Raw genomic sequence first — 23,896 nt, 5'->3', positions numbered from 1 at the left:
TGAGGCCTTATTAAAAAATGGCTACGATGCTTAAAGGTGGAACTTCACATGCCTCGCCAATGACACACAACAAATATATTTGTGAATGATACGATTACTGAACCCCATATGTTAGCTTAGCTCCTCGCTCCGTCCTTTTGGTAACTAAAAAAAAAATTGCAACATGTTCTTGAGAGCCCACCCACTGTATTATTTTGAATACAGCGATCTGAGAGTGTTGAAGATTCTCTAGCCAGCTACAACAAAGAGCACTGGCAAATCCAATATGTCTTGCCTTTTATATCTTTTGGCTTTTTTTTAACTGTTTTTAGCCATGCTGTACATCGCCTCTGATGCTGTGCAGCTTGACCAAATAAGAAAAACAAGCCTATGACACGGTTGGCAACTACATTTGTAGGCGTGTGCACTACACTTTTGCAACTAGACAGCTTTGCTGTCTGGTCGGCTCGACCTACAAACGAGGTAGTGTTGAGTAACTCATCATGAAGCCTGCTCAACATTCCTAAGTGGTAATCTTGAAAGGCAGAAAAGCCTCACAGCTTTTTCACTCTTAGTTTTCCATCTAAGATTTTTTCGTTGATAGACTTTGACAATAGAAATATAAAAATGTACAATAACAATTTAGCTAAATCCGCACATTGTGTTTTTGAAATGGACATTTTATTTACTGATGCTCAATCATTCTTTTTGCAGGCCATCAAAATTATGGTGCTGGCGCTAGAGAAGTATGGAAGCTACGAGAAGTTCCAGCAAGCGACTGGGGGTAGTCTGCTCCCCAAACCCCGCATCTGGTATCAAGTGAGGAAGTACATGGAGAAAGAAGGCTGCATCGGAGAAGTAGGTATTGTTCTAGGACATCAGCCAAATGAATGTTATGTTGCTGGCCGAGGGATATGTTTGAAACTTAGTAGTCAATATATATAAACACCAGGGCAGCCCTCCTCAACGACGAAAATTACCTGGGTTGTGTTTTAAAGATCTAATCTGGATAAAGGCTCCAAGAGACCAGTTACAAATGTGTGTTTCTGGAACTGGATGTTGACCCTGAAATAAATGTATATCCAGGGTAAAAGGATGAGACACTCTAATAGTTAAAAATCCCAACTGAAGCAAGTAGACGCGGTTACACTCCATTAACCAGTTCTAAGATGACCTAATTTTAACAGTTCATTATTTGTCGAAAAGCTCTTTGAGGGCAGCAGAAGCCAGTTCGAACCATTTGTGTGGTAATTTGGAATTTCAAACTTGAAAAGTTGTCATTTTTGCAATATTGTGGTGAGCATTGCTAATTGCTTCATGACTTTTATGCACATCACGCACTATCATAACTCAATAAAATAAATTGATGTGAAATGCATTAACAAAATAAAATGCGTGTACAGAGAAGCATACCATGAAATTATTTTTATTTTCAAAGAGTACATGCCAATTACCCGATATTGTAAACAGCTCTCAATGTTCCTGAAACCAACGAACCATTCCCAATCTGAACACTTTAAAGAAATGCTGAAACCTAAATGTGAACATACATAACAATGATTTCATAGTACTCTTTTTCAGAAATGCGACTTTTAGAAATTGCAGAGGGACAGCCTGGCGGGACAGGGACAGCCTTGGGGACTTTTCAATCGACCCTATACAAATTACCCGTTCTTTGCGAACTGCAGGCTCCGATTAATGTACACCATCATATAGTTTGGACGTGAAAAAGGAAGAAAGGAAGACATGTTGTCACAGTCTGAAAGTATCTTTTATTGTTATTTACATTCATAAAGTAATTAACTTAAATGTGAAAATAACATGTTGATTAACCTTGTATCTTCGTGAGCCAAGCAATTAAAGGTAGGAGGGTAAAAAGGAAGAGCATACCCTTTGCGCCCCACACCCACCATGCCCCTCGCCTCATGCCAATTGGAACCGCACCAGGAGATAAAAGCGATCAGGTACAACAATTCTAAACTGTGGTCTGAAACTGACATTCTAATGACACTTCTACGCCTGTGTTTGATCTTGGGCAGCTCAGGGCCACACCAGTCATAACTGGGAGCATTTACACTGAAAAAGCACTTGGAGTTTCAGGCTATATAAACCATGGGATTCTGTAATCCCTGTATAAACAGCAGTCACTAATTGTTTTAGAATCTGCTATTAGTGACACACTAAGTCACTGATAATAAAGAAAAAACATTCACTGATTATAAAGAAAAGAGATCAGAAAATTACTTAAGGTTATTACAGTTGAGTTCTGACATCACAATGTCTTCTGCCAAAGCTAGCAGCCAATCAGGTCACAGAGCATAATTAATGCAGCTGTTTAAAGCAACAAACGGAATGTTGCTTTTCTTTCTTCTGCTCTATTTTAATACCATGCAATGACAGAAGCAATGCACTAAGGTTTTAAGTGGTGTGTAGTAAAGTTGATGGTGTGACCATGTATTGTATGTGATAAAGTACCCCCTGCGTACATAAGGATATTGCAAGTCATCTTGGAGTTCTTAACTTATAAACAAGCATTGGCAAAGCCAATAGGTCTGACCTATGCAAGATCCATTCGCTTTGCCAATGTGTTTTAGCCATGCTCTACACAAGTGAGAATACTATTCAGAATGGCTAAAAGCTAATGGCGTATAGGAGAATGATGTGTCATAGTGTCATCGATTGGTGTGGCGTAGTGTCTTGGAGTAAGTAGAATGTAGTAAACTAACTCTAAAGGAACAGGAGTCCCTTGAGTAAAACGCAACACCACTCCAGTAAACAATGATTTTAAACTAGTTTCCAAATTGAGGGTTTTGTGCATTTATTCAATCAAAATATAAAAGATCAAATGTAGTGGGAAAACATTATCAGGGGAAATCGAGAAATGCTTTGGTATTCGGGCATTACACAAGTTATCTGGATGACCCAATGTCACCAATTACAAGAAAAGGTAACAAGCATTTGCAATGCAATAGGTCTTGCATTAGCGAGAGTTAGAGCTGTTGCGTTGTAAATGATAATGACAACCTCACATTTGGGACCTTATAAATTAATTTAGCCATGCAGCACATTTAATCTTTATCAGAAATAAACTGTGTTTGTGCATTCCTAAATACACTTGGCATTAGACTGTAATGGGCCGAACAGCCCCAACAGAGCACCACATTAAAAATAGCATTCGGAAGAAACATAGTCATGTAACCATATAGTCATCTCCTAGCGGGCATAATCACATGAAAAATAGAATGACAAAGAACATTGCAGTGTAACCATATAATCAGCCCCTGGAGGGCATAGTGTATTACACATTTTCATGCCTAGCAGGCCTTTAAAATATTTAATTGTGGAGTCAGCGGCACAAGGGTACAGTGCTGCAGGTCATTAGTAGATGTTCTTGTAGACTCAATAGCAGAAGTTGCAGTAGCATTGTTTGTGGTTAGATACCCCAGTAGAGTCAACCGCAGAAGGTGCAGTATCACTGGTGGTGGCTAGATGTCCTTGTAGAGTCAACAGCAGAAGGTGCAGTACCACTGGCTGTGTTAGGTATCCCTGTAGAGTCAAAAGCAGAAGATGCAGTGCCACTGGTGATGGCTAGATGTCACTGTGGAGCCAAAAGCACTCATAAAACAGTGTCACAGAACACTGCCAGAACTTTTTCTGAAGTCAGAAGCTCAGAATGTTCCCCAAACCCAGAAACGGCTGGAGAAGGCCCATGTTCTCAGTGAAATGGCTGAAAAATTTCAGCCATGCTGTTCATTAAACCTTCATCAGAAATAACCTGTGGTTACGCATATATTAAACCTTTATCAGAAATAAACTGTGTTTGTGCATTAGCAGAAGATGCAATACCACTGGTTGAGGCTAGATGTTCTAGTGGAGCCTACTGAGTTAGTAGTGCCTTTTTGCAATTATCATTTTTCAGCCCTTGGAGAGCATAGTGCCTTACACATTTGCATGCCAAGCAAAACTGTCAGATTATTATCACAAACAAGGCCTTTATAACACAAACTGCTGTCAGCTATAAAAACAAAAGTTCCAGCTATAAGAGAGTTTAAATATGTATTGAATGTTGGAAAAGGCTATGGTTTTGGGCCCCCTCTAACCTAGTGTGACACACAAGATGTCCTGGACAGAAAGAGCACATTGTTCTGAATGTTTTGGTGGTGGCCCCATTGCCATAGGATCACCACAGGCCGAGTTATGGCCAACAATGTGTTTTAAAAGGAATGCCTGCAAAGCATTATGGGGTGAGTTTCACCGAGTGCAGTGAATATTGTAGTAACGGCTCTCCCGCTGTGCTGGGAGAGCCGCTGTTGAGGATTCATTCCTGGGTCGATTTTACGCTATAGAAAGCCATAAAAAAAGGACAAAACACACATATGTCACAAGTGCTTTTATTTACTCATTATGTAAAGTAAGGACCAAGTGAAGGGCAGACGCTGAAAACGAACCACGCACGTCAACATGAGTTCTTACTGACTAACACGAGAGGCAGGAAACAAAAACAAAATGAGTCCGCCCAAACAATAGAAAGACATTCCAGGCGTAATTAAACTGTACTTGGCCGGTGACCCACAGCTGAGTGCAGGAAGTGACAGACCAGTTAGGAGGCAGCAAAACAAGAGCAACACCGCCTTCAACCTATGGTAAGCAGCAGGCAACAGCAGGCGGGAGCAAAGTCCTATAGGTCTTGCAGACAGCGCATGCGTGCTATCTAGGCTTGATCTGAAAAGTAACCTGTAAAGCACAGTCGTTAGCTTCCACAACGATTTACAAGCTTTCATACTCTGGCTTTTACATGAATGACTCAAATAATGAATCAAGAGGTCATTAGTTCATAGTACCTATGCTTTTACCAACTTATACACAATATCATAAATTCAAGTCAAGGTTTCGATCCCCTGGACAAGTATTGGAATCATTCTCAGCCTTAATTAAGCTTGAGATAAAAGGGTTACCAAGTGCTTGTAACCAAAAAGTCCAAGATAAATCTGACTCACGTCTCACATGAGTGGGAAGGAAATCAATGGATATCAGAAATTTATTCAGGCGCCAATGCTATAAAGTAGTAGTGGTTGTAGAGTGAAGTAGTGTCAGAGTGGAGTTGTGTCAGAGTGGAGTGGCAGCGTCAAAGAGTGGAGTGGCATAAAGAAGAGAGTGAAGTGACATAGAGTGAAGTAAAGTAACGTGAAGTGGCATAGAGAGAGTTGTGTAGGGTGTCATTGAGCATAGTACATTGTTGTATAGTGGAGTTGCATAGAGGGTCGTAGAGTGGAGTGGCATGGAGTGGAGTAGAGCATCGTAGATTGAAGTGGCATAGAGTGGCATGGAGTGGCATAGAGTGGAGTAGTGTGTCATAGAATAGAGTGGAGTAAAGTGGAACGGAGTGGCGTACATGAGGTTGCATAGGAAGTCACAGAGTGGAGAAAGTGTTGTAGAGTGGCACAGAGTGGATTAGAGTTTAATGGAATAGAGTGTCAGAGTCTAGTGTCATGAAGTGTAATGTCAGAGTGAAGTGTCATAGAGTGGTGTTGAGTGGTGTAGAGTGAAGTTGCATAGAGTACATTGGTGCTAAGTAAATTGGCATAGAGTGCATTGGTTTTGAGTAAAGTGGTGTAGAGTACACTGGTTTAGAGTAGAGTGCAGTAGCGCAAAGTGGTGAAGAGTAGAGGGGCGCAGAGTGGAGTAGCACCTCATAGATTGCAGTGGCACAGAGTGCAGTGGTGCAGAGTGCTGTGTCGTAGAGTGATGCAGTGCATGGTAGAGTGGTGCTAGGTAAAGTAGATGGCTGTAGAGTGAAGTGGAAAAGAGTGCAATGATGCAGAGTAGAGTGGCATAGAGTGTAGTGACATGGAGTGCATTGGTGTAGAGTGCAGTAGAGTGGGATAAAGTGCAGTGTTGCAGAGTAGAGTAGAGTAGAGTGGCATATAATGCATTGGCGGGGAGTGCAGTGATGTAGAGTGATGCAGAGTAGAGAAGACTGGTGTAGAGTACAGTGGTGCAGAGTAGAATAGAGTGGCATAGAGTGCAGTGGCGTGGAGTCCTGCAGAGTAGAGTATAGTGGTAGAGAGTAGAGTGTTGCAGGGTAGAGTATGGTGTTGTAGAGTGTAGTAGCATAGAGTGGTGCAGAGCAGATTTGAGTGGCAGAGTAGATTGCATTGGTGCACTGTAGACTGGACTTTCATAGCATAGAGAGGAGTTGCGTAGAGTGCAGTGGCATACAGTAGATGTTTTCAAAGTAGAGTGAAGTGCCCTAGAGTGGAGTGGTGTACAGTAGATTAAAGTGCATTGATGCAGATTACAGTGGCATGAGTGCAGTGATGCAGAGTAGGGTGGTGTGTACAGTTCAGTGGCGTAGAGCGCAATGCTGCAGATTAGAGGGTCATGGAGTACAGTGGTGTATTGTAGAGTGGCGTAGAGTGCATTGGCATAGAGTGCAGAGGTGCAGAGTACAGTGGCATAGAGTGCTGTGATGCAGAGTAGATTGGCATAGACAGCAGTGGCATAGAGTGCATTTTGAGTAAAGTGGTTAAGAGTGCACTGGCGTAGAGCGCAGTGGTGTAGTGTATGTTCATTGGTTAGAGTAGAACAGCATAAATTGCAGTGGCGTAGTGTAGAGTGCTGCAGAGTAGAGTGGAGTGGTACACCATAGATTGCAGTGGTGTAGAGTGCAGTGGGGTAGAGTAGCACAGAGTGGAGAAAAGTGGTGTAGAGTGCAGTGGCATAGAGCAGATTGTTTCATAGTAGAATGAAGTGACGTAGAGTGTAGTGGCATAGAGTAGAGTGGTGTAGAGTACAATGGTGCAGAGACGATTAGAATGGCGTAGAGTGGTTTGGCATAGAGTGCACTGGCGTAGAATGGAGTTGTACAGAGTAGAGTGCATTAATGCAGAGTACAGTGGCAGACAGCGCAGTGTTGTGGAGTGAAGTGGCGTATAGTGTAGTGGTGCAGAGTGGAGTGGCCTAGACTGGAGAGGGGTAGAGTGGTACAGATTAGAGTAGAGAGGTGTAGAGTGGAGTGGTGCAAAGTAGAGTGGAGTGGTGGGGAGAGGTGTGGAGTGGAGTGGCGTAAAGTGGAGTATGCATGGTGTGGTAGCGCACTGCCATTAAAGACAACACATCTTGAATTGAAATGACCATTACATTCGCACAGACATACAGTTTTATTGATAAAAGTATACAGCGCACAAATGTTAATGTGTGGAAATGTCATCACAAGTGTATTGATTTGTTCTGATTAAATAAAATATTTGTTTCCACCACACTTATGTTCTTAACCCCTTCGCTGCTAGGTCTTTTCCCCCTCAGGTGGCAGGCCTTTTTTTTGGCTATTTGGGGCAGTTCGCGCTTAGGCTGTCATAACCTTTTGTTCACATAAGCTACCCATGCCAAATTTGCGTCCTTTTTTTCCAACATCCTAGGGATTCTAGAGGTACCCAGAGTTTGTGGGTTCCCCTGAAGGAGACCAAGAAATTAGCCAAAATACAGCAGAAATTTCATTTTTTTTTTAAATGGGAAAAAAGGGCTGCAGAAGAACGCTTGTTTTTTTTCCCCTGAAAATTGAATCAACAAAGGGTTTGGGGTGCTAAAATAACCATCTTCCCAGCTTTCAGGAACAGGCAGACTTGAATCCGAAAACCTCATTTTTCAACACAATTTTGGCATTTTAGTGGAACATACCCCATTTTTACAATTTTTTATGCTTTCAGCCTCCTTCCATTTAGTGACAGAAATGGGTGGGAACCAATGCTAGATCCCAGACAGCTAAACATTTCTGAAAAGTAGACAAAATTCTGAATTCAGCAAAGGGTAATTTGTGTAGATCCTACAAGGTTTTCCTACAGAAAATAACAGCTGAAATAAAAAAATATTGAAATTGAGGTAAAAAACAGCCATTTTTCTCCACGTTTTACTCTGTAACTTTTTCCTGTGATGTCACATTTTTGAAAGCAATATACCGTTATGTCTGCTGGACTCTTCTGGTTGCGGGTATAAATAGGGCTTATAGGTTCATCAAGAACCTTAGGTACCAGAGCCAATAAATGAGCTGCACCTTGCAATGGGTTTTCATTCTATACCGGGTATACAGCAATTCATTTGCTGAAATATAAAGAGTGAAAAATAGGTATCAAGAAAACCTTTCTATTTCCAAAATGGGCACAAGATAAGGTGTTGAGAAGCAGTTGTTATTTGCACATCTCTGAATTCCAGGGTGCCCATACTAGCATGTGAATTACAGGGCATTTCTCAAATAGATGTCTTTTTTTACACACTGTCTTACATTTGGAAGGAAAAAATGTAGAGAAAGAAAAGGGGCAATAACACTTGTTTTGCAATTCTGTGTTCCCCCAAGTCTCCCGATAAAAATGGTACCTCACTTGCGTGGGTAGGAATAATGCTTGCGACAGGAAACGCTACTTGGACACATTGAAATCTGACGTGTTTTTTGCAAAGTGCCTGGCTGTAGGTTTTGGCCTCAAGCTGAGCTAGCACATAGGGAAACCTACCAAACCTGTGCATTTTTTAAAACTACACACCTAGGGGAATCCAGGATGGGGTGACTTGTGGGGCTCTCACCAGGTTCTGTTACCCAGAATTCTTTGCAAACCTCAAACTTTGGCCACAAAAACACTTGTTCCTCACATTTTGGTGACAGAAAGTTCTGGAATCTGAGAGGACCCACAAATTTCCTTCCACCAAGCGTTCCCCCAAGTCTCCCAATAAAAATGGTACCTCACTTGTGTGGGTAGGCCTAGTGCCCGCGACAGGAAATGCCCCAAAGCACAACGTGGACACATCACATTTTCCCAAAGAAAACAGAGCTGTTTTTTGGAAAGGGCCTAGCTGTGGATTTTGGCCACTAGCTTAGCTGGCACCTAAGGAAACCTACCAAACCTGTGCATTTTTTAAAACTAAACACATAGGGGAATCCAAGATGGGGTATCTTGTGGGGCTCTCACCATGTTCTGTTACCCAGAATCCTTTGCAAATCTCAAAATGTGGCCAAAAAACACTTTTTCCTCACATTTCGGTGACAGAAAATTCTGGAATGTTAGAGGAGCCACAAATTTCCTTCCACCCAGTGTTCCCCCAAGTCTCCCTATAAAAACGGTACCTCACTTGTGTGGGTAGGTTTAAGGCCCACGAAAGGAAATGCCCCAGAATGCTATCTGAACACATCAAAATTATCAAATACAAAACTAACTGTTTTTGCGGGGGAGGGGGCACCTGCTTTTTTGGTCCTGGGCTAAGCAGCCATCTAGGGAAACCTACCAAACCCAGACATTTCTGAAAACTAGACAGCCAAGGGAGTCCACTGAGGTGTGACTTGCATGGATCCCCCAGTGTTTTGTTACCCAGAATCCTCAGCCAACCTCAAATTTAGCTAAAACATCACATTTTTCCCACATTTCTGTGTGGGATCACCGCATTGGGACAAATTTCCTACCACCCAACGTTCCCCTCAGTCTCCTGGTAAAAATGATACCTCACTTGTGTAGGTGGGACAAGTGCCTGTGACAGGGAAGAGACAAAAACATGAAAATTAGGGGGAACCAAAGCGTGTCCACAAGGGCAGTTTGAAAAAAACATTTTTAGGCTGACAAGTGGGGCAGACTTTTTATCAGTATAGATGAGACAATGCTGGGTGGTAGGAATTTTGTGGATTCCTTCAGATTCCGGAAGGTTCCATCGAAAAATGTGGAAAAAATGTGCGATTTCCAGCAAAGTTGGAGGTTTGCAGTGCATTGTTGATAAGAAAATGGTGCGGGGTGCACGTGAAGCACACCACCCTGGACTCACCCAGATGTTTAGTTTTCAGATGTGTCTAGATCTTGTGGATTTATCTACATGACAGCGTCCCAAAGTCCAAAAAGTGCAGTCCTCACCGTTCCAAGTGGGACGATTTTGAGAGTTAGCCAAGCTCTCAGGGTCCAAATGTAAAACCAAAACCCAAAATAATTAATTGTCCTCTTGCTTCCTGTGGGATGTTTTAGTGTGCGGGGGAAAGCTGAAAGACTGTTACCCCCTTCAGTTGGGGTGGGGGCATAACTATGCCTATATTGGTTGGTAGCCACCACACACAATTTTTGTTTTATTTCCCTGGCATCTTGTAGACTTTCTGCCTCCCAGGGGTGTGGACTGGGGGTAATTGCCCCATAAATTTGGCCCCATTTATTTGGGGTGGGGGTATGGCTATACCCCACCCTCTTATTTTGAAAAAAAATCTTCCCTGGTCTCTGGTGGGCTTTCTGCCACCCTTGGGGGCAGATGGGCCTTCCATAAATAGGGGCAGATATGGCCAACAGTAATGTGCCCCCATGGGGAGCGACCCTTACCCAGGTGGCTGCCCTCCCAAACAAAACACACACATACACACACACCAATCCCTGGTGCCTAAGTGGTTTCTGTCCCTCCCTAACAGAAATAGGCCGATCTGCCCCCAAGAGGAGCAGAAATGGCCTAAAATAAATTTGCCCCTTGCCTAGGGGTTCGCTCCCCATATATAAAAAAAAAAGTAAACAAAAAAATATATATTCCTGGTGTCTAGGGGTTTCTGTCCCCCCGGGGGCAGATCGGCCTAATTATAATAGGCCGATCTGCCCCAGGGGGTTAGAAAAGGCCTAAACATATTTTGCCCCCCCGGGGGAAAAGCCCTTGCCCAAGGGGGCGCTCCCCTTATGTATAAATATATATTTAAAAAAACAATTCCCTGGTGTCTAGTGGCAGATTGGCGTAATAAAAATAGGCCGATCTGCCCCCAAGGGGGGCAGAAAATGCCTAAAAGTAATTTTGCCCCTAAGGGAGTGACCTTGCCTAAGGGGTCGCTTCCCACATGTAAACAAAATAAAATAAACACAAAAAAAGTATCCTAGGTGTCTAGAGGTTTCTTCGGCCTAATTATAATAGGCCGATCTGCCCCCCGGGGGAGCTCAAAAGTTACTAAAATGCTGTGACGTGTTGCTGCACAGTTGAAGGCCCCTTTGCAAAAAGTTGATTGGTAAACTTTCTTTTGCTTGTTGCTATATTTAGGTGTTAATGGTGCTAATGAGGTGCAACCTAAGCCCTAAGAGTGTTAATGCAACGGGTCTCGCATTTGTTTGAGTTAGAGCTATTATCGTTGTAAAGCAAAAAAAAACGCAGCGCGATCGCGCTATGTAAAATGCAGTGCGATCGCGCTGCGTGCAAAATAAACAGATAAAGTAGTCCGAACTCCAGGCTGAAAACATTGAGCCTCGAATGTTTTTGGTACTTTACCGGTGCTGGATAGGTGGCTAAACACCGGAAAAGGCATGACGTATGCATGCCTTCCACAAATGAAAGCAAGCGGATTTTAAAAGGCAAGCCCACGAACCAATGTAAGTGACTGACGTGGCATGGGCGTGGTATAAAGCCCAAAGAGAGATTACAGAATGGATGGAGCACTTTGTGCTCGCCCATAAAAATCACAAAATAATGAAAAACTATCACAAAATGTGTCACACTATGCCACATAATTTGCCTCTTCTTGCTGCATATTTTAGCCTTCTCCTACCACATAATTTCAGTGGCCCTGACTCTCACCAGTGTATCCACATGTAACTGTTATTCTTTGTTATTTGCCAATTTTTTTCTGTCTGCACTTATTAAACTTGACAATTAATTACAAAATCATTATACAAGTCAAATGAAAATGTTAGAAACAGAAAAAATAACATACTTCAATATGCCTAAGTATGTAACGATAACAACAGCATAAATAATAACGCTAGGCAAAACGGCCCAAAATAAAACATGGCTTCTCCCTGTTACCAACGCTGTAATCTAACCCTTCATTACTTCGATAAAAAAACATTAAGCTAAATTATGTAGTGTGAAAGCTAAAATCTGTGCTTAATCTCGCCTTCCCTGTTTCACCAACTGATGTGATCCTAGGCAACTGCAAATAATGTGTTTCACAGAGTCTCCTTTCTAGCCTGCAGGCGTCAGGCTGAGTGGGACTCTGTTTCCTCTTTAGATCTTCCTCATTGTCCTGCAGCGCTCCTCTTCAAGGTGGCAGGTGGGGGTGAGGCTGAGGATGCAGTCAGCAATCATCAAAAACTGTTTTCTCCTCCTCGTATCCCTTTGTTTTCATGGGTGCTTAATGCCCACAGTTGTAAACAGGACAAACAAAAGGGCAGAGGGCATAGGGGGCCTCCTGACTCACCTTCATTCTGAGACAATCAGATTGGTGATTGGAGGCAGGTCAGCATTTCAAATGCAGGGCCATTATAAGTAGCGCTTTTGTGCTTATAGCCCTGTGAATCACAGAAGTGAAAGGGGAGATTCTTTTGTCCCCTTGTGCCCAACACCCTCATCCCCTTTATTTCCCACACTCCGAAATCTGGGGGGAATACATCCCCCACATCCCCCACAATTCCTACGTCCATGCCATCAACAGTAGAAATTAGTCAAGTCGTGAATGAAGTGGTTCATGGAATCATTTATTTTTGTCCATTCAATCTCTAATAGTGAAGCTCTGTTGTAGTGTGTGTTACACTTACAGTTTCCAGTGCCTTTAACTTGGCATCTTTCGAAATCACCTTCCATTAATGCCACACTCTTGCAGAATAGGCTCTCCCAACTCCTCTATGGACAGTTTTACACAATGTAGGGGAGTATTATTTTGTACTTATCTATCAATTGTCAGCTATTGCGTCATAAAAGATGGGAACATTGTACACATGCTGCTTGTCTGCAAATTGGGCACAATAGCCTTGGTTATCAGCTATGTAATAATTACTAAATTCCTCACCCTTCAAAATAGCCATGTTTAGGAGGGGAGTGGAGTTAGGGTTTATCCTTGCTCTGCATGAATTGACCAATGGACATCAATCCATCAGAGTTCCAGCAACACCACCAGTCTTCAGCAATTTTCTAAGGAGCAAAACACGTGACTTCTCAAACAAAATTATACTGAAGCACCTTTCTCTGTATCCAGAACTGATCTCTGTGTACAACACATCAAAAGCATATATACTGCTAATGAAAAACTTCTTAAATCCTGAGGCAGAGACACCTATATGAAAATAATATTATTCAGTAGCACTGGCAACATAAAATCGCTGGTGGCATGATATAGTCAGGAGCAGAAGGCCACCAACAAGAAAGGTATATAGGTTTTATCGTTCCGGCTGATGTCAGACTTTTCAAATGTAAGCTTTAAAAGTGAGAGTAATATAGGGGGTAGAAGAGGGGGAACACATGAAACCAGCAAAAAAAAAAAAAGAAATGGTATTTCTGCTCTACAAATCAGTGTTTTGTCTCCCCATGGGCACTGCATTCACTGCCCAATTCTGGAGGCCATTTCTACAAAGGACAGAGGTTTATTAAAGATCTAGAGAAGGCCACGAAGGTCTTACAAAGGTTGCCTGTGAAATTCCAGTGATATACATAGATTTGAGTGTGTGTTTAGTTTGGTGATTCGTAGAGGGGTGATACAACAGAGACATACAATAACTGTTCAATAGAGGACCTGCGGTGTGGTTATAAAATCAGTCATCTCAGCAGAATTGTGTAGGCAGAGGTTGAAGAGTACCATGTTGATGCTCTTTTCAAACAGGGAAGTATGGAATTGCCTTCAAGGAGAAGTTGTGCAGGAGAAATTTAATTAATCTACCTTCCCAAATTCCAGACACAAAGGTCACACAAAATAATTGTTAATGTGACCTCCAGGTTTCTACATTTGGGAGATGTGAATAAAGCTTCATACAATTTGAAATGCAATGAATAGAAAAAACCTACTGCTATATACTGCTCTGAGCTGCATGAAGAAGTGGGTCAGTTCCACTTATTGTGTATTTCAGCACTACATTGTAATGTATTGCACTGCATTAGTTCCACAGTGCTTTCATGCCTGTTGTCAGGGTCCTATAGTGCTTTGCAGACCAAGGTCATTGGATCTGATTCTGTATGGATGAGAGAAGGGAGTTGATAAAAAATGCCATTTGGTAGAATTGAGTATCAGTGTTGTGTGTGATGTCCCAAAAATGTGGTCCAAACTTGACGTAGCAGTGGATGAACTTCTTTCACGTATGTGGCAAAATGCAAAGAAGTGTGAGAACAGGTTTGCAAGCAGCCTATTCAAACCAGTTAGAGTTGTAACCTTAGAAGAACTTGAGCTTTTGATTATGAATAAGTTATTAAGAGGCTTGTACAAACCACCTGTAGCTACAGCCTTAGAGATACTTGAGTCTTAGATCATGGAAACAACCTGGACCTTATGACTCTTCTGAATTGCAATTGACTGTGGATGGATCTGATCTTTTGACAATATATTCCCCATAATTTCCATATCAGTACGCAAAATCAGCACTCTACTTGGAGCATTTTATAGAATGTAGGAATTAGCAATAGTGCTGAATTTTTTCTTCAATTGTATTCTCTGAGTTTTATTTGTAAGTAGCCATGTCCCAGCTTGTGATCACCCGATGTGCAATACAGAAGGCTTAAAAAGATATACTTTTGGACCTTGGTATCCAAAGTATTACTTTGAGGACAGAGTTACTATGGTCCTCTTTGTTAAGGTGACGATTTGTGCACCTGCAGTGCTCTGTATTCTTCATAGTTCAGAAAATGCTTTTTTTGTCTACCAATGGAAATGCCATCTGCATAGTCTAAACTTGATAGCACTAGAGCAATGGATACGTGTATCGTATGTGAGAGCCCAAAGAAGAGGTAAATGCATCAGAGGATTCTCATTGTCTACAGTGAATCTAACATCACTTTGTAGACTTGTGAGACTTGTGATTGAAGAGAAAGGTTGAATAATTGGTGTTTGGACAAAATATTGTTTCTAAAATATCATGTGGACCAGATATTATGTCAAGAATATTGAGGACAAGAAAAAGGTGAAGTTAAGTTTCCATGGGTAAGCAAAGACTTACTATACTTAAGTACACTTATATGTACTTGACGTTATGTATATCTTCAAGGTACGGAAATGTGGAGTTAAGAATAGAAAATCTATACTGACCTACTTGCACTTACCATCTCAATATTTTGTACCTCAGTATTTTTGACACTATATTCTGTCCACACAATATTGTTAGCTTCGATATTCTATCAGGCAACCACATAATTGCTGTGAGGTTTTCTATTTTGGTGGAAGTGGTAGCTGGCTGTCCAATTTCCTCGGGTCAAGGTGATATGGCGGTGTTTCTCTATGATCCGAAGGTAAGTATTTCTGTTTTAAAAGCTGAGTTTGAGATGACTCTGTAATATCTATTGTTAGCAATAACCATTTGCCTATTCTTGGAGATTTGACCTGTGAGGGTTTTTTAAATATTTTTGTTTGAATTTTTCAAGTAACTACAAACGTGTTTTCAGTTACAGAGAAGCATCAACACATTTAAAGTATGTAATTAAGAGATAGGAAGGGAGAAAGACCCCTATATGATCAACATGCTATATATTATATTAGGCATTTACCCATCCACAAATATTGCTTCCTCACACCCTGCTGAGAAGTTCAAAGGCATAGTCTCCCAGAACGCCCATAATTATAGGGACAACCTGAGAAGCTGTTGGTATAATATATAGTATTCACAATATATCATTAGGTAATCAAGCAGTGGACTGAAGCATGCTCAAAGGAGCAAATGCCAAAATTATTGACCAGTAGCAGCGTTCTGTGGGAATACCAGCAGCATCTTTATACAGTCCGGGTGAGCAGGTAGGACCAAATAGGGCCCCAAATGTCCCTAGGTCTGGATGATGGTGGCATGAGTTTAGTGGAGAGTTAATGTTGCTCGTTGCAGTATGTCAGGTCATTAGTCGTTGCTTGCATTTTGGGCACCTATCCTTACCCAAACAACATGCCACCAGTCGCTTTGCCAATGAAGCACCTGTGCAAGGAATTTCTTTTGTGGGGTATCCAGCTCCATTACCCATCCCAAAAGTGCAATAATAGGGTCCATTTGTATGCAACATTCCACCATAGTTGATAGTGTGCACATAACTTTGTGCCCCTTTTACATGCCCATCCCAAGTGAAGAAATCCCTCTTCTGGGGCAGAACATCTGATACACTGTGAGTCTTGCCTAAGGCCAAATCTCCAAAGGTCAATAGGTGTGTGATATGACCACTGCAGCAATTTATAATGAATAATGTGCACCTTGCTGCTTGCAGAATTCATACCTGTCTAGGTACAACAGAATTCCCACACTGCCTTTTGTAGTTCTAGACCCAGTTCTCTTTCCCAATTCCCTCAGGATGTTAATGTTTTACAAGGTAGCTCTTCTTGAGCCGAGCAGTATAATGTAAGTGAATGGGGCTGATTCACAAAGATAAACTTACAGTTTTGTGCAAGTTCACTATTTTTTTGTTATTCACAAAATACAAGTTTAATTTGATGACTGCAGTAAGCCTGTCTTATCTTTTCATTCATGGAGTTCTCTGCCCTGACTACGGAACTTCCACGGCCGTAAAATTACTATTAGTAAAATTAAACTCGTAGTTTGTGAATACCAAAAAATTAGCAAACTTTAAAAAAGTGTACGTTTACCTTTGTGAATCAGGCCCTTGGGGCCAGATTTATACTTATTGCCCCAAAAGTGTGCAAACGCAGTTTTGTGGCAAAAAGTATAGCGTCTGCTTGCACCATTCCACAGCACCAGACGGGTGCCATATTAAAAGAATGGCGCAAGCCGGCGCTAAATTTGGGCTAGCGTCTTAAAAAAAGACACTATCCAGGTGGCGATGGTGGTAGGGAAGGAGGGGGTTGTGCATCAAAAAATTATGCTAGCCTGGTTAGGAGCAAAAAAATGCCTGTAACCAGACTAGCACCATTTCCTGGCACAGGACCACCAAAAACATGACTCCTGTCTTATGAAAGACAGGAACCATGTCCGCCACCCCAGTGGCCAGCACAGGGGACAAGTGTCCCCTGGGCATGGCCATTGCACCCTGTGCCATGCAGGGGGCCCCAAGTTAGGGCCCACGATGGCAAAAATATAAATGAATTAAAAAGTACTTACCCTACTTACCTGGGATGGGGTCCCCCATCCTCCGGTGTCCCTTGCGTGGTGGTTGGGGTGTTCCTGGGGCTTGGGGTGGGCACCTGTGGGCCCATTCCATGGCATTTAGCCATGGAAATGGATCCACAGGTCCTCTAACTCCTGGTCAGACCCAGGCATTAAATAATTGTGCAAAGCAAGATGTGCACCATTATTTAGCCCCTCCTCCCACCCATGCGTCATTTTAGCCTGGGGGGATAAATATGGGGCTATTGGGATAGCACAATTTTTAAGATGGGAACGCCTACCTTGCATCCCATTGATGCAAGGTAGATTCACGCATCCCAAAAATGGTGCAAACTCCAATACTTTGACACTAGATGTGTCTAGCGTCAAAATGTAAATATGGAGCTAAGTTTGTACCGAATTTTCGTAAAAATAATTCTGCAAATTCAGCGCATACAGAGTATAAATATGCCCCTAGATCAGTGGTTCCCAAACTGTGCGCCGCGGCTCCCTGGTGCGCCGTCAAAACTAGCACATAGTCTGGAAACCACTCGGAGGTGCTTTGAATCGGTAGCTTTTCCTCGTGGTATTGGAAAAAAACACCCTGCATTAATTATTCTGACCAGCTGAGGGCGCCAAAGTACCATTAATAATATCCCTGTAACAAAAATTGTTTCCAATAAATGGTTTTCAGCAACGTGAAGGAGAGAATAAAGAAGACAAACGGTAAATAGTGTAGGTACAGGTACAGGCTGGGATTACGTTCCCCCACCCGCCAAAAAAAGTAACATAACGGGGAGCCGTGGCCAACACGGCCAATAGGTCAAAGGAGCCGGGGATCAAAAAAGTTTGGGAACCACTGCCCTAGATGTTTATTGTTAGTGGTGGTCAATAGTGACCTATAAGGCTTGTTTGAGTTTTAAAGTGATTTGAGTGTCATATGTGTAGTTGTAGCAGGGGAGGTTGAAACATTTCACCACTTGCAGAAATGGGGGGCTAGGTAAATGCTGAAGAGTAAGGTGCGATAGTAGAGCCAGGGAAGCACGTACTTAAATGCAGGGGGATAAAAAGCCGACTGGAGGTAGGGATACAATTTGGAGCAAATCGTTATGCTCCAGTGGGAGTCACTGTTTGTTGGTGCTCGACAGACACCCTTCTTTGGGCCTGATTATGAGTTAGGTTGAGAGGTGTGTCCCAGGCAATACAGCGCTGTCCATGAGGGCCTTAGTTTCCGGACCGAAATCTATAACATGACAAAAATGAGCAGACTGGGCAGGATTCGTGTTAACATATGATGGTGTGTACTCAGGGGGGTCATCCAAGGTCATTACATGCCAATAAATAAACCTGGTGGATGTTAAATCCCTTTTGTTGTTGAACTTGATACTGTACATCGTATTGCATTGTCTCATTACACATTCAAACTAATTAATCAATTGCTCAGTTACTAGGCTATTAACTACATATGACAGATACATAATTACATCTCTAATTACAATTATTTGGACCGGCAACTTCACCATCAATCACATCCTGACATGCCATTGTGTGATGAATAAATAGGTACTTGTGAATAAAGAGCGTTTTGTACCTGTGGTTTTAAATCCCTCGATTCATTTAATATGCAGAACACATCAGTGGAGCACGCTAGGTAATATAACGATGTGTTTCGACTGCTTGGTCTGAGCAACGCTTTTAAGAGAATATTTTAATGTATTTTATTGATTTACTTTTTCAACGGATTCCTTTCCGGGAACACCTTACACGTATGTATCTATGTATTTTATGAGGAGACATTCGAAAGTTTAAATTAACCTTTAGTGATTAATTTTAACAATTAGGCGATGCCACTTAGCTACTGCTAAAATTGCTTCCATCATCAGGGCTTCGAAAAACAATTTTCTAGAGCTGTGGTTCTTTACCTTTTGACTTCTGTGGACCTCCCCAATTAATCATTACTGGAATCCGAGAATCCTCACTGAATCAGTATTGGAATCCATGGACCCCCAATGAGTTATTATTGGAATCTGTGGGCATCGACCCAAGCAATTTTGATGAATTGAACCACATAACAATATACAAAATTATGTAAACAAGCATTCGTCCATCAACTATACAAATTATCAAATATTTTATTTAATTCACAAATATAAAAAATAAGGGGCATATTTATACTCTTTGTACTGAATTTGCATGATGTTTCACGCAAATTTGGCGCAAACTTAACTCCATATTTATATTTTGACGCTAGAAATGTCTAGCGTCAAAATATTGGAGTTTGCACCAATTTTTGGATGCATTAACCTACCTTGCGTCAATGAGATGCAAGGTAGGCATTCCCATCTAAAAAATTGTGTTATCCCCATAGTCCCATATTTATCCCCCCGTGCATAGATGATGCACGTTTGGGAGGAGGGGCTAAATAATGGTGCAAAGCTTGGGTCAGACCAGGCTTTAGGGGACCTGTGGACCCGTTTCCATGGTTAAACACCATGGAATGAGCCCACAGGTGTTCTCCCCAAACCCCAGGAACTCCCACACCCACACCAGAGGGACACCAGAGGATGGGGGACCCCAACCCAGGTAAGTATTGGTAAGTATTTTATAACTTTTATTTAAAGTGCCACCGGGGGCCGTAACTTGGGGCAGCAAGAATAGTCTAAAATAAATTCAGTCAAGTTGGAGATCCCAGTAGTTCCCCAGAAGTTTCACTGGCTGACAATTGGCCACCTGCCCCTGAAAATTGTCATGTCCTAATTTTAGTGGTAAAAAACATGAAAACCTCTTTGAATGGCAGGTTTCAATGATGCTTCAAGTTGGGTTCCTGGTCAAAAAGGGAACTCAGTTCACTTGAGACTCTGAAACAGGCATTTCCCCTTTGTCCATTCAACAAAGGGTTCAAGCAGCTATGGCGTTAGTGCATTCACAACTGGACTACGTGAAAAGCATCGACCTGGACCTGGGCCTCTTCTGAAGCTTTCCCAAATGTCACCCAACACTTGGGTATGGTTTGTCAGCCGGTCCTTTTCTGAGGGATACTTTTTCTGGCCTTTCCCAACTTGACCTCCCACATGCTTTTCAGTCCTTCACTACCACTTCCTAAAACCATAAAAAAGTAGTAGGATTTTGTGCTTTTCCAGGTTTTTTTTGTAGCAATACAATACAAGAGGTTACATTTCTATCACTGAGACATAAATAAACCTCTCCAATTCATGACATCCTTGAAAACAAGAGTTTTGCTTCGGTAGCACTCTCACAGCCGTGCCTGATTACATCTGTTTTTTCTGCTATTGAGTTCCAGGAGATAAAGCACATGGTCACATTTGTCCTCTACAAGTTAATGACACAATGTGACGATTTTTATTAGTTTCCAGGATGTCTTTGGGAATAAAAAGCTCACTGTTGACATTTTCTGTGACCTACAGGTCCATAGGTGGCATCCTGGCAAGGCCATCACAGCTTCCATTCTCCTGGGGTCAGTATATTAAGTATATTAAATTGGATAGTTTAACTATTAAAAAAAATTCTTTAAGGAGATCATTATGCATGCCTCTCTAAGTCTGATGGGGCTAATAACAGGAATTACCACCTTCAATTGTAATAGTGAATCCTGTCAGAGCCCCAGCGTTTTTCATCCAGAAAACTGGACTACTAAAAGAAGCCGAAATGTTCAGGTGAAACTCTGGAAATTGGGAGCATTCATGGGAATGGGGCACATTGATCCAAATGCCGGATGTAATTCCTCATATCTCAGGTGACCTTCTGGATTCAACTAGTGGTCTCACAGTATTTCCTGTTTACAGGGGCAGAATGATTTACAGTCATAATGTATTGCGCCACACAGAAACCTATTACTTAGGAATAGTGTGTCAATTAACCTTCCTCTGTGCTGTAACCCTTTTTTATATATAAAATACTTAAAAGCTAGAATTTTGTTAATATTAGTATGTTACTTTTATTATATAATTTTATAGTGACATTTATTAGGTTAAATATATAACTATGGTTGAATATATTAAATGTAATTACTTATTAATGAATGGTAGCTTGTTATTAAGTGTATTCTTAAAATCCTTAATAAACCTTTTAAAACTAAAAACTAAAAAAATGGGTAACAGTAACATGTTCTTTAGAGCACTTAAAGTTAGCAAACAAGTATGGTTTCAAGCGTTATAAACGATGTTATTATTTTATTATATTTTGGCATTGAACATGACCATTGGAAATTGTGTGTGATGACGACTCATTTACATGTCTGTGTCACAACTATAGTGCTACCTATAGATTCCTAAACGATACCCCCTACAAAAAAGCAAAACTACTAGTATGTGTGGACTGTTGTCTTACTGTAGTGTCAAATTGTGCTAAATGGAGCAGTCACTCTCATTCATCAGGGCAAATTCAACATAGGAACAAAGACTCTATTTTATTAGTATGATATTTTCTACATCTAAACTGGAGACATGGCAACGAATGTGCCCTTTAAATAATACAAGTGCTTGAGAATGGGATATTAAAGCACTTCCTGAAAAAAACATTGGGGGTTATTCTAACTTTGGAGGAGGTGTTAATCCGTCCCAAAAGTGACGGAAAAGTGACGGATTTACCACCAGCCGTATTACGAGTCCATTATATCCTATGGAACTCGTAATACGGCTGGTGGTATATCCGTCACTTTACCATCACTTTTGGGACGGATTAACACTCCTCCAAAGTTAGAATAACCCCCATTATGTTGAGTTCTTGGGTCGAGCAAGAGATGTACTGTAATTGTGAAGCTTAGACACTTTATTAATCTTTGGTTCACTAAAATTCCCCTTAAACTTGGTTTCTTGTCCATAACTGACCACATTTCTAAGAAAGAAAACTAGGATGATCTGTACTGTTATCTGCTGAAATGCCTTTTGAATTCTGCAGCCAAAGTGGTAGACCACTTTTAATTTTAGCAGATCCAAAACTGGGCCACAATGGGAGATGTATTGACAGATGTCTGGAATAGATTTAGGTAGAAGCTTGGCAACAGGGGAGCAATGCCTCAACACACACCTAATTGTATGTACACCTGCAATCATCAGAGAGGAGTGGATTCATCTGGCATTCAAGGACCTGACATCCACTTTTGTTGTGGTATACAGATCAAACTTGTGGACGACATTGAAATCCATGATTGTTGAGGAGGAGTTTGCGTTTTTATAAGAAGCCATGCATACTGCAATGTTATGCTTCCAGGAAGTGTGTGGGTCTCGAGGAGATTGCACATAGTACTTTATGTTGGTTAGGAAGGTATAATAAGGGTGTCTAGTAGCTCATTTCTTCTTTATCCTTTACTTAAACTGTCTATATGAGCCCCAAGTGGTGGCCTAAAGTGACCCTCCTAAAATAGGCATGAGGAGTTCTCCACTTCTTTATGCAGACCATGCAGTTTATATTGGCTACCTTGAGGTTAAATACTAGTTTTAGTAAATCAAAGGCAATACCAATTGGTCTGTGGTCCCCAAAAAGCAGTGTCATTAGGATTGTTAGTTAAACACTAGAATGCATTCATTTGTTTTCATGTCTTGTCTGGAGTTTGATATTAACCTAAATTGGGGTCCATTCCTGACTCTGATAAGGATGGGCCAAACTATGGTGAACTTAACCTCTGTGATTAAAACCTGTAAGGCAAGCACTGAATGGGTGGCCACCTAAGGGATTGCATTGGGAAGTATTGTAACATCCGTGCCATAGATCGGAAAAACCCCATTAAACAACTGCTAGGTTTTGCTCAGTCTACAATAAGGGCCTCATTCCGAGAGTCGCGGTAGGACCACTCCAATGCAGTGGTCCAAGCGCCATATTACAACTGCAGCGGTAGCGCCGCGGTCAAACCACCAGCACCCCCAGATTTCATCTACACAACAGTCTGGCAGTGCTGGCGGTCCTAATCTGCCAGGGCAGTGCTGCAAGCAGCCTTGCCCTGGGGATTACGACCCCCTTCTCCGCCAGCAATTACATGGTGGTAACCCTGCCATGAAAAGTCTGGCGGAGTCGGGGTGCAGGGTGCCCCAGAGGGGCCCCTACACTGCTCATGCGCTTGAACTGATACTTTCACTGCATAAATCTGACAGAAATTACATTTTGTTCTGTTATCGGTTAGCTTAACCTAAGATACTCACTAGTGACCCTCAACGCAATATGTTAAATTACTACCGCACGTTTACACGTTTACATAATATATGTGATTGTTATGCATGCAGCATTTTCCTTTGCTTTGAAACCATAAGAACATTGGGTTTAGGTTACAGGGGAGAACATTTTTTTAACTTTTGACAGATGGAACATAATTTATGAGTAACAGCCCTAAAAGTTACTAAAGTCACTTGAGTCGAATTGTACTGGGTAGAAACTTGTTAAGAAAGATTAAGTGTAAAATCACCCACCTATATTCACATTGGTTAATGTATGTTGCAATTTTAGCCAGTAGAAAAAAAAATCTGTGATCTAACTTTCTTTGACCAAGATTGCTATTTGTGGATGGTAACTTTATTGACCCTGTAGGGTACCCGCTAGCCCACAATAATACTGTAATACTCTAACAATATAAAATATGTGGAATGCCAACATTATTAGCACAGTTAGTGGTTAGTGTAATCAGCTTTTTTTTGTTTATGTGATTTAGGGCCTAATTTAGAGTGTGGCAGGCAGCATGCAGGACTACCATTCATCTGTATTTAGATATGTTTGTCAACCTGCAGAGATCTCTGTACCTTCAAATGGGTCTCCACTACGGCAGCTGGTCTCAAGGTAGTAAACATTTTTGCTGAACAACTGCTCAGCAAACTTTTTTGTTTTTCAAAAACAAACTCCCAAAGCAAAAGTTTATTTTTGAAAAACAAAAAAACTAATGATCCTAATACCATGGGAGTTTTCTGATAAGGTGTGCAGGTAACTTTCAAATTTTT

At 41.6% G+C, this 23,896-nt stretch overlaps 1 protein-coding gene across 1 annotated transcript in view; it reads left to right on the top strand.

Annotated features, from left to right (window-relative positions):
- Nucleotides 1–23,896, top strand: part of MATCAP2 (microtubule associated tyrosine carboxypeptidase 2) — a 196,933-nt gene that overhangs the window by 61,363 nt on the left and 111,674 nt on the right. The window contains exon 3 of the mRNA XM_069215542.1: nt 694–837. Within this exon, the coding sequence (XP_069071643.1) occupies nt 694–837 (144 nt within the window). The remainder of the gene's footprint in view (nt 1–693; nt 838–23,896) is intronic.

The sequence above is a fragment of the Pleurodeles waltl genome, chromosome 2_1 (genome assembly GCF_031143425.1).
Source record: "Pleurodeles waltl isolate 20211129_DDA chromosome 2_1, aPleWal1.hap1.20221129, whole genome shotgun sequence".
Taxonomy (NCBI): domain Eukaryota; kingdom Metazoa; phylum Chordata; class Amphibia; order Caudata; family Salamandridae; genus Pleurodeles; species Pleurodeles waltl.
Note: the sequence above shows the minus strand (reverse complement) of the source record. Positions and strands in the feature narration are given on the sequence as shown.